This window comes from Monomorium pharaonis, chromosome 1, assembly GCF_013373865.1.
Source record: "Monomorium pharaonis isolate MP-MQ-018 chromosome 1, ASM1337386v2, whole genome shotgun sequence".
NCBI classification, from domain to species: Eukaryota; Metazoa; Arthropoda; class Insecta; order Hymenoptera; family Formicidae; genus Monomorium; species Monomorium pharaonis.
Window position 1 is genome coordinate 10543169 of NC_050467.1, and position 13574 is coordinate 10556742.

Sequence of the window (13574 nt, forward strand, 5' to 3'; positions counted from 1 at the left end):
CATATGAAGTTGACTGTTTCTTCCTTCGTTGATGTTGCATATCCCGAGATTATCGAGAATTGTCTGGTTCGCAGAGTTATAATTAGCACTTCGTTGCTGATATGCCATTGTTCTTTTTCTTTCTTTTTCTTTCTTTTTCTTTGTTTTATGAAGGCACAGAATTAAAAGACACAGAGTGAAATAGGGTGTATAATTCTCGCAAACTCAAATCGAAAAATGGAGAAGGCTGAAGGATGCTTTTTGCTTGCGAGATTGATGCTTCGAAGGAAGAATTTTGAATAAATTCGCCTTTACATTATGGGTAATGTCGTCACCTCTGTTTGTGACGTAATAAAAGTAATGTAGGCGGATAAAAAGGTGGTGGAAAACCTAAATAAAATTTTTATAAATTCAAATTTTATTTAAATCTTTCTAGTTCTAAATAATTACACAACATTAGTTACACAGAAATTTAAATCGCAAAGATTGAATGTAAAATTTATAAAAATTAACCCTAGAATGGTATACACTGGAACCCCGCGTTAGCGTACTTCGCGTTAGCGGAAACTATCCCCTCCATATGCACTCGGCCCACATGAGTAGCGTGTGTGGGGATAGCAATGCAGTCACGTAGTATGTAAGCAGTTACGACATTCTTAAAAATTTGTGCAAGATTTTAATCTGTAATTAATTCATTTAAGACTAAGAAATGGCTAATATTTTTTTAAATTTAAGAATTTATTATTTTGTCTACATGGTCATTAAAAATTGTCTCAAAAAATTGTTTCAAAATATTATTCGTGTAATATAAATAAAAATATATTTTTATATAAATTTTTATTTGAAAAATTCACGCATATGTAAATAAAATAGCCAACACTAATTTAAAATAAATTGTTTAAATCCCACACAGCAATGTAATATTTCAGCAATATTGCAACAATATTACAATATTGCAATAATATTATGTAGTAATATAGCAGTCATATTACAGAAATATTGCTGCAATATTAAATGTCCGCGAAAATTCATCGCCAAAATATTATTGCAATATTGCAGTAATATTACAGAAATATTACGATATACTATGGAAATATTATAATAATATTATTGCAATCTGTTTGTAAAATTTCAGTAATATTTTTGCAGTATTATAATATTGTTGTAATATTGCTATAAGGGTGAATTTTAGTGGACGTTTCGGCTTTTTATCATGAGAAATAAATTACCAATTGCAACCTTATATATGTATGTGCATATGCCGTGCATGTGTGTATTAAGGTTGCAGTCAGTAATCCAATTTCCATGGTAAAAGGCCGAGACATCCATTAAAATTCACCCTAGGTATAATTACGAAATAATTTTATTACATTATTACTATTTATTTATTTTTTTATTTTTATTAATATAATATAGAAAATCAGAAACTTATGTCTATAGTTTAAAATATACGTACATGAATATATATATATATATATATAACGTGTATGCCTATAATGTATATAAAAAAATATAGAAAAATATAAATGTATATATATATTATTTTACGGAGAATCTAATTCCTCTTCATCTTGGTTAACATTTTCTTTATTTTTATTAGCTTCTACTTCTTTCTTTATTCTGTAATACAAAATTCAATTATTAATATATAAAATTGTAATATCAAAAAAATTGAGGCATATGTATATTGTGCATATATTAACCTTTCTCTCAAAACTCGTGTTGGAGCATTTGCTAACCAATTGCCTATTTTTTTTTCCACATCGTGTTCTTTAATGTCTTGGTAAGAATGTGAAACTGCCTCTAAAAAGTTAAAATTCTATATCAATTTTTTTGACAATACTACTTTAACATATATATTTTTTATATATATATAAATCTCGTTATTTTACATTTTACTTTACTATGTACATTTTTAAAATACATATATTAAATGTTAAAAGTTAATAACACATATTATATTAAACAATACATTTTTTACTTTGTACTTTTAAAAATAGATTTACATGTTAAAAATGTTATTACTTTAAATAACAAATACAGTTGTTTCCCTAAACAAGCGATAATCTACAATTATACTTGCCAATAATACATTTGGTGATTTTTAATTCGGATAAAGGCTTCTTTTTCTGTTTTCCATAATAACTATATTGTGCAGCAAAACTGTTTGTGAATACCTTCGCTAAAATATTGGTTGCAAGTTCATATGCACTTCGCCCTCCTCTTTTGGTTAACAATCTCATCTGTAAACATAATTTCAAGTTATAACTACTAATAATTAACTATTTTAAGATGCTGAATTAACTAATACTTCTTAGCATTATTGTCAATTCAACATATTAATGTAATTCATCTTTCACACATTACAAAAGTCTTTTAAACAATAATATTTATGATACTACATAAATTAAAATAATTTAAAATAATTCTTTGATATATATGCATACTTTCAAAAAATGTAATAAAATAAAAAGTAACATTTCAGCAAACATCATGCACGTCAATAAAAGTAACTTGCAAAACTTGCAAAGAGTACATGTTATATATAATATATTTGTAATACAAAACACAATTTACACAAAACAGAGTATTTGTTTCTTTAAAAATATCTTATAAAATTTATGATTTATGAAACAATGATATACATACTACGTACTGTTTTAAAAACTTTAATTAAAACATTGCAAATTTTTACAGGTTTCAAAGAGGACAGATAATTGTAGAAAAAAGTTTATTTGGAATAGTAGAATGTGTATTGCCAAAGTTTACGTTAGATAAAACAATTTTATAGTATATTTTATACTCACTATAGATTTTATATTTTCCCAGATAGCCAAAGCTGCGCAAACAGATTTTGAGCAGAATCTGCTACAAAATTTTTTTATGGCAGAAAGGCAACAGATTTTGATACAAAATTGGTTCTACTACGACATTATGTTGCAAAACTTTTGCAACAGTTTCTGGTGGCATGCGTATAGAAACATAACAATCTGCTAACAGGCAATTAGCTAAGAAGATTACAGTAAAAATTAATTCTTACTACGCAGCCTCTATTCAAATTTGTATTTCTTGATCAGGCTCTCTGTCAGTAAAACATGCTGAGTTGATTGTGGATACAAATACCTTTCCGATATTGTTTCATTGAAAATTCGTTGCAAATCCGAATTTGTTTTCTTTTCAACGAGACGACGGATATGTCTATCCGAATATAATCGATTTTTATTATATTCCATGATCTGAAAATCTGATTTTTATTGCAATGCCTACTATAAGTATACGACTTGAATCTAACCTACATAGAAATTTATATAATAACGTAGAGACTTACCAGAAGTACTTACATACAACTTTTTCTCCAAAAGTTCTCGATCGAAATTCTTCAACACTTTGGAAAATATTCTAGCGTTAATTTCGTTTTATTCGTACACACTGATTAACACTAATGTACACCGATCTGTACACCACCGTATATATACATTAAAGTGCTGCCACATATCATGCGCTAACATGCGCTGACATGCGCATGACGCACTGACCTATGTTAATATGTCGTATTTCGAATGCGTTCGTAAAACGATTGCGGCCGCGTCAATTACTGTATCTTTAACACCCAAATGATCCGAGAATACATGTCGAATTATAATTATTATTAAGTAGTGTGTAACATATTACATTATAATATTTCTACAATATTACAGTAATATTACAATGTCATATATCGCATTGTAGTATGCGTAAGATATTGCAGTAATATTATAATACGATATATCACAATGAAATATTGCAGTAATATTACTAAAATATTACAACGTGATATATCACAAAACAATGTTTCTGAAACATTGCATTGTGATATATCGCAATATAATATTTTAACAATATTTTTGTAATATTACATCGTGACATATCGCAATAAAATATTTTAACAATATTTCTGTAATATTACATCGTGATATATCGCAACACAATATTTTAACAATATTTTTGTAATATTACAATGTGACATATCACAATACAATATGTCAGCAATATTTCTGTAATATTACATTTCCGTTGAAATATTACTGAAATATTATAATATTACTGTGATATTACGGCAATGTTACATGCTGTGTGGGATGTAATCACATAAAAAAGAAACACCGATTGCAATCAAAGCTGAATTTCTAATTTTATAATATTTTATTTATAAATTATATGTTGGAAAATAATAATAAATTAAAAGTGTAGGGAATATAAGATATTCGGGAATGTAATTTATTACAGAGGTACGAGATGTGAGTTTTTCGGACGGCTATAGATACGATTGACTTAATCTGAGACGCTCTGCTTGCAATTTTATGATCGAATACATTTAGTCTTAAGCGTAAACATTAACTGGTTAGATGGCAATACCGTTACGTCCCTGAATTTCACGGAGTGGGAGTGAAACCAAGCAATAGGAGATAACCCCGCGTTAGCGGACCAGAGCCCACAGTCCGCTAACGCGGGGTTCCACTGTACCAGGCGACGTTTGACCTTATAAGTATGCCGTTTGGAGCACTTTTTCAGATGCTGTTTTTGAGTTGTGTTGCAAAAACATAATTATTACAAAATTAATTAATCATTACAAAATATAAAACAGTATTATAAAAACTACCGTACTATTTCATAGCAGACATTTTTACAATTTATATTTATGTTTTTAAAACTTTTAACTTTTATTTAAGAAGTATTATCCAAAAGTGAAGTGAAATGTCGATATTGATACCTTTCATTTACATTTATATACATAATAGCACTTAAAAGTCTTTCAAAATAAATGGTTTTAGTAAATTATTTTATATATTAAATCTACAAATAAGTTCTGATCTCTCTGAATTAACTTGCTATAATTTTATTTTGAATTCAAATCATTTAGTACCAATCTTTAACATTAAAAAAACCCGCATATGAAAATTAGATTGCTACAAGATATAATCTTACAAATTTCATAAGTACGATGTTGTCCGACAAGTAAGGCATCACATAAGACACTGTATTCTGTTTGCTTTTTAACTAAAGAAAAATATTCTTGAGGCAAGAAAAATGATGGAAGTGGAAAAGATGGTATTGAAAGTTTCGAACGGGTAATTTCAATCTTTCCGATGAACATCGTTCGGAGGCACGAAAAAGTTTAAGATGAGAAATTTGGAAAATAGGCCAATGGAGAATTGGATCAATTGTTGCAAGAAAATTCTTGTCAAACACAAAAGAAGCTCGCTAAATAATTGAATGTTACTCATCAAGCAATTTCCCATCGGTTGTAAACGCGGGAAGAATTCAGAAGGCTGGTCGTTGGCACAAGAGAACAAAGCGAGTTGCTATGACATAGGAATTTGCCTACTCTCAAGATTTAAACGAAAAGATTTGTTGTTTAAAAATCGTGACAAGTGATGAGAAGTGGATCCTATACAATAATCTTAAAAAGAGAAAATCATGGGTTTATCCAGGAGAACCCTCAACATCAACTTTAAAATCAAATATTTAAAAAAAGCATTGTGCATTTGGTGGGATATGAAAAATGGGCTACACTTTGAGCTGCTAAAACCCGGGAAAACTGTAACTTCTGACCGTTATCAAGAACAATTGATGCGTTTAAGTCGAACAAAATCAAATGGAAACGACCACATACTGGCAAGGGAACTCAGCAGGTAATTCTGTTACACGATAACGCACGGCCTATGCAGCAGTAGCAACCAAACAAGTTATCAATACTTTGGATTGGGAAGTTCTTCTTCATGCGGCCTATTTTCCAAATATGGTGTAACCGTGAATTTTCGAATATTATTGGCTACGGATAGCTGCGGGCAATTCAGGGTTCGGACGGCGGGCTGGTTAAATGAATGACGGAGGCAAGCGGTATATATTTAACAATTAGGATTTATTATATTCTAAGCCTAACTAATATTTACAGTGTCCCTACTCTAATATGTACAACTTATATCTAATATCTCGCTATGCGAGGCGCGGGCGATGTGTTGTGGCGACGTGTGTCGCGGCGCGCATGTGCGCGTAGAGTTTCGGTGCCGGATTGGCTGCGGCGGGCGTACGGCCGAGTATCGGTCGGTCGGTGCGTCGATCGGCGGTAGCGGCCGGTCTCAATGATTACGGCGCTCGTGGCGGTGTAATTTCGGCGGTGCGGTGCGAGGCGGCGCTCGTATCGGTCGCGGCGGTAGCCGGATTGGCTGCGATGTTACGGTCGCGGCTGCGCAGTACGGTGCGGCGTTCTCATTCGCCGAGTCGGTCGATGCGGCGCTATGATTGGTCGCGGCGGTGCGCGACTGCGCGGTGCGGCACGGAGCTCGGCTCGACAGCCAAGGCGATCAGCTGTTCGGCGATCAGCTGTTGTCAGGGTTGCCAGATTGGGCGATTAATCGCAAATTGGGCGATTTGAAAAAGTGTTTTGCGACTAAAATTTTGAAATCTGCGATTATCGCAAATTGGGCGATTTTAAACAATAAAGAAGTCGCTTTTGGGCGTTTTTTGCTAATCTCTCTTATAGGGTAATATTTGACTAGTAAATGCAACGGCAGTTTACCAAAATACGTCTAAAACTCAATAAACAACTGCTCGCTATTGGTGCATTTCAGTGCCCATGAAAAGTCAGTTTTATATATTGTACTTTTTAGAGGCATTGCTGAACTGGTGCAGATAAAAAGAACAGACCCTATGTAACGTTAATTTTATCAAGTTGTACATACTGCCAATAAGAAACAAACTGAAACGAACACACCCATGCAGGTTAGAGGTTAAGCAGATTTGCTATTGCTAGACTCGCCACTTATTTCAAATCAGTGTAATCAGACTATGTTAGTAAAGTCACATAGCATTGTATGTATCTTTTAATTAAAAAAGATTGAAATTATAATATTTTGGTAAGTTTTATTCATGATCTTTAGATATACCTACAAAAAAGAAAACATTATGTCAAGTGTTGTATTTTATTTAATGTAAAGATTATTATTATAGCTCATATCGTATTCAAATTTAAACAAAACATAATTATTATATCAGTATTAATTCTTAATTTTAATAAAAACAGGTGAACAATTCTTTTAAAAGTATAATTTGCGCCTTAACCTATTAAACATGGGAAAATATGCGAAATATGAAAAAAAATATAAACAAATATGGGAAACTTACCCTCAATTTAAAAGTGAGTTTTCACTTTATAAAAATTATTTTGAATTTGTAAAAATTATATTTTTTATATATCAAATTTTGTTTTTATATAGAATGGTTAACATACGACAAAGAGAATGATACTGCATTCTGCAAAGTATGTCAAACTAAACTTCGACCTCATAAAACAGATTTAGAAAGACATTCTAAAAGAGCAGTACATATCAACAATATCGAGAAACGAAATCCTAAGAAACAACCAAAGATTACTACTACAGCTGGTACTTCATTAGAAACTAATGAACATAAAATTGCTGACATTAAATTAGCATTACATATAGCGGTGCTTCAAACAGCTAATCATTTGAGCGAGCTACTGATAGAATTAAGTAAACATTTATCAGCGTATTCAGGCTTTCAAAACCTAAAATTACATCGTACAAAATGTTCATCAATTATTAAATATGTAATTGGCCCAGCTTTGGAAGAGGAACTTATTAAAGATATAGGTAATTCCTATTATTCTTTAATAATTGATGAATCAACCGATATTTCGGTATTCAAATATATGGCTGTTTGTATTCGTTATTTTAGCAATGCTAAAAGTCAGATCGTAACAAAATATTTAGGTATTTTTGAAGTAATTTCAGCTACAGCTGAAGTGTTAACTGATTCATTGTTACAATTTTTAAGTGCTAAAAAGTTATCCTTAAGTAAATTATTAGGCTTAGCAACGGATGGTGCAAACAATCTATGTGGACAGCATCACTCAGTATACACATTATTAAAAAATAAAGTTCCTAGACTCATACTCATTAAATGTGTCGCACATTCGCTTCATTTAGCAACAAGTCGAGCATCAGAAAGTTTGAGAGAATTCTTCTTACAAAGAATTATTTGATACTTTTAATACCGGTACAAAAAATAAATTTACAAGAATAATACAATTATCAGGAACGAGGTGGCTTTCCAGGGCAAATGCCGTAGAAGTTATTATTAAACAATGGTTAGAATTAAAAACACATTTTTCCTTGATATTAGATAAAGAAAAATGTTACATGGCACGTACATTAAATGAAATGTATTCAGACGATAAACTATATTTATATCTATGTGCAATCAGTCCTATTCTAAATAATATAAACAGAGTAAATTTATTATTCCAATCTGATAAAACTGATATTTGCAAAGTCTATTCAGAACTTTATAGTCTATTATTTGGATATCTTAGGATGAACCTGAAGCTGACGGCCGCGGCGTAGCAGCCGACCAGGGACGAATACGGGCCCCCCTCCTTAAAATAATAACAACTATCTCAAATCAGAACCTTTTTTTTTTAAATTTCGTATACAAGCTTTCTAATCACGTAGAAGAAGAATCCAATACGAGCAGCCGCGACACAATTACAAATAATGAGTTAAATAAACAATTAAAGTTGAAAAATTATGGATATTTTGGCAAAAATCGCTGTAGCATCTGACAGCAAGTTGCAATCGACTTAAAATTTTATATACAAGCTTTGTAATCATGTAGAATAAGAATCCAATACGAGCAGCCGCGACACAATTACAAATAATGAGTTAAATAAACAATTAAAGTTGAAAAATTATGGATATTTTGGCAAAATTCGCTGTAGCATCTGACAGCAAATTGCAATCGACTTAAAATTTCATATACAAGCTTTCTAATCATGTAGAAGAAGAATCCAATACGAGCAGCCGCGACACAATTACAAATAATGAGTTAAATAAACAATTAAAGTTGAAAAATTAGGGATATTTTGGCAAAATTCGCTGTAGCATCTGACAGCAAGTTGCGATCTATTTAAAATTTTATATACAAGCTTTGTAATCATGTAGAAGAAGAATCCAATACGAGCAGCCGCGACACAATTGCAAATAATGAGTTAAATAAACAATTAAAGTTGAAAAATTAGGGGTACTTCGGCAAAATTTGCTGTAGCATCTGACAGCAAGTTGCGATCGACTTAAAATTTTATATACAAGCTTTCTAATCATGTAGAAGAAGAATCCAATACGATCAGCCGCGACACAATTACAAATAATGAGTTAAATAAACAATTAAAGTTGAAAAATTATGGATATTTTGGCAAAATTCGCTGTAGCATCTGACAGCAAATTGCAATCGACTTAAAATTTCATATACAAGCTTTCTAATCATGTAGAAGAAGAATCCAATACGAGCAGCCGCGACACAATTACAAATAATGAGTTAAATAAACAATTAAAGTTGAAAAATTATGGATATTTTGGCAAAATTCGCTGTAGCATCTGACAGCAAGTTGCGATCTATTTAAAATTTTATATACAAGCTTTCTAATTGTGTAGAAGAAGAATCCAATACGAGCAGCCGCGACACAATTACAAATAATGAGTTAAATAAACAATTAAAGTTGAAAAATTATGGATATTTTGGCAAAATTCGCTGTAGCATCTGACAGCAAATTGCAATCGACTTAAAATTTCATATACAAGCTTTCTAATCATGTAGAAGAAGAATCCAATACGAGCAGCCGCGACACAATTACAAATAATGAGTTAAATAAACAATTAAAGTTGAAAAATTATGGATATTTTGGCAAAATTCGCTGTAGCATCTGACAGCAAGTTGCGATCTATTTAAAATTTTATATACAAGCTTTCTAATCGTGTAGAAGAAGAATCCAATACGAGCAGCCGCGACACAATTACAAATAATGAGTTAAATAAACAATTAAAGTTGAAAAATTAGGGGTACTTCGGCAAAATTCGCTGTAGCATCTGACAGCAAGTTGCGATCTATTTAAAATTTTATATACAAGCTTTGTAATCATGTAGAAGAAGAATCCAATACGAGCAGCCGCGACACAATTGCAAATAATGAGTTAAATAAACAATTAAAGTTGAAAAATTAAGGGTACTTCGGCAAAATTTGCTGTAGCATCTGACAGCAAGTTGCGATCGACTTAAAATTTTATATACAAGCTTTCTAATCATGTAGAAGAAGAATCCAATACGAGCAGCCGCGACACAATTACAAATAATGAGTTAAATAAACAATTAAAGTTGAAAAATTATGGATATTTTGGCAAAATTCGCTGTAGCATCTGACAGCAAATTGCAATCGACTTAAAATTTCATATACAAGCTTTCTAATTATGTAGAAGAAGAATCCAATACGAGCAGCCGCGACACAATTACAAATAATGAGTTAAATAAACAATTAAAGTTGAAAAATTAGGGGTACTTCGGCAAAATTCGCTGTAGCATCTGACAGCAAGTTGCGATCTATTTAAAATTTTATATACAAGCTTTATAATCATGTAGAAGAAGAATCCAATACGAGCAGCCGCGACACAATTGCAAATAATGAGTTAAATAAACAATTAAAGTTGAAAAATTAGGGGTACTTCGGAAAAATTTGCTGTAGCATCTGACAGCAAGTTGCGATCAACTTAAAATTTCATATACAAGCTTTCTAATCATGTAGAAAAAGAATCCAATGCGAGCAGCCGCGACACAATTGCAAATATTGAATTAAGTAAACAATTAAAGTTGTAAAATTATGGGTATTTCAGCAAAATTCTGCAATATATCGATGAACTGCTTATTTCTGTTTATCTAAAAAGACATATATAACTTTTTTCGCACTGTATTTATTAAATGTGAAGAGCATATGTGAATTACTGTTAAATTTTTATAAATTTTTTTTATTTTCTGTCTCATGAAAAATAATATTTATGTAATCATAAATATTTATTTCATTAAATGCCTAACAGTGAGAGGAGATTTCTTTTAATCAAGCACCCAGAACTTTCAAAGCATTTTTTAAATTAATATGATTGTTTCTAACTTGTATTTCGAAAATCACTTTTTTGTCACGATACGTAGACACCATATATAATTCGCTCTTTTGAATTTTGTAATTTTTATTTCATATTAAAGAAATCAGTTGCATTAAAAATCCTTGTGAATTTCGGACCTTTTAGACTTGATGATGCAAATTGCACCGTTTACGAAACGTCGGCGCAACGCTGCAACAGGCAACAGGTCACGACATATACATGGAAGCCCTTTCTATATTTAACTAATTATTTATAATTATGTCACGGCTGCTCATAATGGATTATTCTTAAATATTATTGTAAAGCTTGTATACGAAATTTTAAGTCGATCGCAACTAGCTGTCAGATGCTACAGCAAATTTTGCCAAAATATCCCTAATTTTTCAACTTTAATTGTTTATTTAACTCATTATTTGTAATTGTGTCGCGGCTGCTCGTATTGGATTCTTCTTCTACATGATTAGAAAGCTTGTATATGAAATTTTAAGTCGATCGCAACTTGCTGTCAGATGCTACAGCGAATTTTGCCGAAGTACCCCTAATTTTTCAACTTTAATTGTTTATTTAACTCATTATTTGCAATTGTGTCGCGGCTGCTCGTATTGGATTCTTCTTCTACATGATTAGAAAGCTTGTATATAAAATTTTAAATAGATCGCAACTTGCTGTCAAATGCTACAGCGAATTTTGCCAAAGTACCTCTAATTTTTCAACTTTAATTGTTTATTTAACTCATTATTTGAAATTGTGTCGCAACTGCTCGTATTGGATTCTTCTTCTACATGATTAGAAAGCTTGTATATGAAATTTTAAGTCGATCGCAACTTGCTGTCAGATGCTACAGCGAATTTTGCCGAAGTACCCCTAATTTTTCAACTTTAATTGTTTATTTAACTCATTATTTGCAATTGTGTCGCGGCTGCTCGTATTGGATTCTTCTTCTACATAATTAGAAAGCTTGTATATAAAATTTTAAATAAATCGCAACTTGCTGTCAGATGCTACAGCGAATTTTGCCGAAGTACCCCTAATTTTTCAACTTTAATTGTTTATTTAACTCATTATTTGCAATTGTGTCGCGGCTGCTCGTATTGGATTCTTCTTCTACATGATTAGAAAGCTTGTATATAAAATTTTAAATAGATCGCAACTTGCTGTCAAATGCTACAGCGAATTTTGCCAAAGTACCTCTAATTTTTCAACTTTAATTGTTTATTTAACTCATTATTTGAAATTGTGTCGCAACTGCTCGTATTGGATTCTTCTTCTACATGATTAGAAAGCTTGTATATGAAATTTTAAGTCGATCGCAACTTGCTGTCAGATGCTACAGCAAATTTTGCCAAAATATCCTTAATTTTTCAACATTAATTGTTTATTTAACTCATTATTTGTAATTGTGTCGCGGCTGCTCGTATTGGATTCTTCTTCTACATGATTAGAAAGCTTGTATATAAAATTTTAAATAGATCGCAACTTGCTGTCAGATGTTACAGCGAATTTTGCCAAAATATCCATAATTTTTCAACTTTAATTGTTTATTTAACTCATTATTTGCAATTGTGTCGCGGCTGCTCGTATTGGATTCTTCTTCTACATGATTAGAAAGCTTGTATATAAAATTTTTAATAGATCGCAACTTGCTGTCAGATGTTACAGCAAATTTTGCCAAAATATCCATAATTTTTCAACTTTAATTGTTTATTTAACTCATTATTTGCAATTGTGTCGCGGCTGCTCGTATTGGATTCTTCTTCTACATGATTAGAAAGCTTGTATATAAAATTTTAAATAGATCGCAACTTGCTGTCAGATGCTACAGCGAATTTTGCCGAAGTACCCCTAATTTTTCAACTTTAATTGTTTATTTAACTCATTATTTGCAATTGTGTCGCAGCTGCTCGTATTGGATTCTTCTTCTACATGATTAGAAAGCTTGTATATGAAATTTTAAGTCGATCGCAACTTGCTGTCAGATGCTACAGCGAATTTTGCCGAAGTACCCCTAATTTTTCAACTTTAATTGTTTATTTAACTCATTATTTGCAATTGTGTCGCGGCTGCTCGTATTGGATTCTTCTTCTACATAATTAGAAAGCTTGTATATAAAATTTTAAATAAATCGCAACTTGCTGTCAGATGCTACAGCGAATTTTGCCGAAGTACCCCTAATTTTTCAACTTTAATTGTTTATTTAACTCATTATTTGCAATTGTGTCGCGGCTGCTCGTATTGGATTCTTCTTCTACATGATTAGAAAGCTTGTATATAAAATTTTAAATAGATCGCAACTTGCTGTCAAATGCTACAGCGAATTTTGCCAAAGTACCTCTAATTTTTCAACTTTAATTGTTTATTTAACTCATTATTTGTAATTGTGTCGCAACTGCTCGTATTGGATTCTTCTTCTACATGATTAGAAAGCTTGTATATGAAATTTTAAGTCGATCGCAACTTGCTGTCAGATGCTACAGCAAATTTTGCCAAAATATCCCTAATTTTTCAACTTTAATTGTTTATTTAACTCATTATTTGTAATTGTGTCGCGGCTGCTCGTATTGGATTCTTCTTCTACATGATTAGAAAGCTTGTATATAAAATTTTAAAT

At 31.4% G+C, this 13574-nt stretch overlaps 2 protein-coding genes across 4 annotated transcripts; one reads left to right on the forward strand and one right to left on the reverse strand.

Moving 5' to 3' along the window:
• Positions 1-1475: 1475 nt before the first annotated feature.
• Positions 1476-3495, reverse strand: LOC118648488. 3 transcript variants are annotated; one of them, XM_036294910.1, is made up of 6 exons: positions 3321-3495; positions 3103-3215; positions 2787-2844; positions 2063-2222; positions 1683-1782; positions 1476-1599 (listed from the first exon to the last, which is right to left on the reverse strand). In XM_036294910.1, the coding sequence occupies exons 2-6, from the start codon at positions 3210-3212 to the stop codon at positions 1524-1526; spliced, it is 504 nt and encodes a 167-aa protein (XP_036150803.1). In that variant the 5' UTR covers positions 3213-3215; positions 3321-3495; the 3' UTR covers positions 1476-1523. The 3 variants fall into 3 exon arrangements, with proteins under 3 accessions (XP_036150803.1, XP_036150756.1, XP_036150718.1); XM_036294863.1 differs by having other exon boundaries at positions 3103-3223; positions 3308-3495; XM_036294825.1 differs by having other exon boundaries at positions 3308-3494.
• Positions 3496-5158: 1663 nt separating this feature from the next.
• Positions 5159-12097, forward strand: LOC105840987. Its single transcript, XM_012688079.3, has 3 exons — positions 5159-6875; positions 7043-7156; positions 7236-12097. Exons 2-3 carry the CDS (start codon positions 7090-7092, stop codon positions 8021-8023), a joined length of 855 nt encoding a protein of 284 aa, XP_012543533.1. The 5' UTR covers positions 5159-6875; positions 7043-7089; the 3' UTR covers positions 8024-12097.
• Positions 12098-13574: the final 1477 nt, after the last annotated feature.

Bases quoted from the DNA above. Each gene is read 5' to 3' on its own strand.
- LOC118648488 (XM_036294910.1), bottom strand. From the start codon at position 3,212: ATGGAATATAATAAAAATCGATTATATTCGGATAGACATATCCGTCGT. The intron at 2,223-2,786 runs GTGAGTATAAAA...TTATGTTTACAG, and splicing joins GGGAAAATATAAAATCTATA to ATGAGATTGTTAACCAAAAG. The intron at 1,600-1,682 runs GTTAATATATGC...TTTGTATTACAG, and splicing joins ACACGAGTTTTGAGAGAAAG to AATAAAGAAAGAAGTAGAAG.
- LOC105840987 (XM_012688079.3), top strand. From the start codon at position 7,090: ATGGGAAAATATGCGAAATATGAAAAAAAATATAAACAAATATGGGAA. The intron at 7,157-7,235 runs GTGAGTTTTCAC...GTTTTTATATAG, and splicing joins AACTTACCCTCAATTTAAAA to AATGGTTAACATACGACAAA.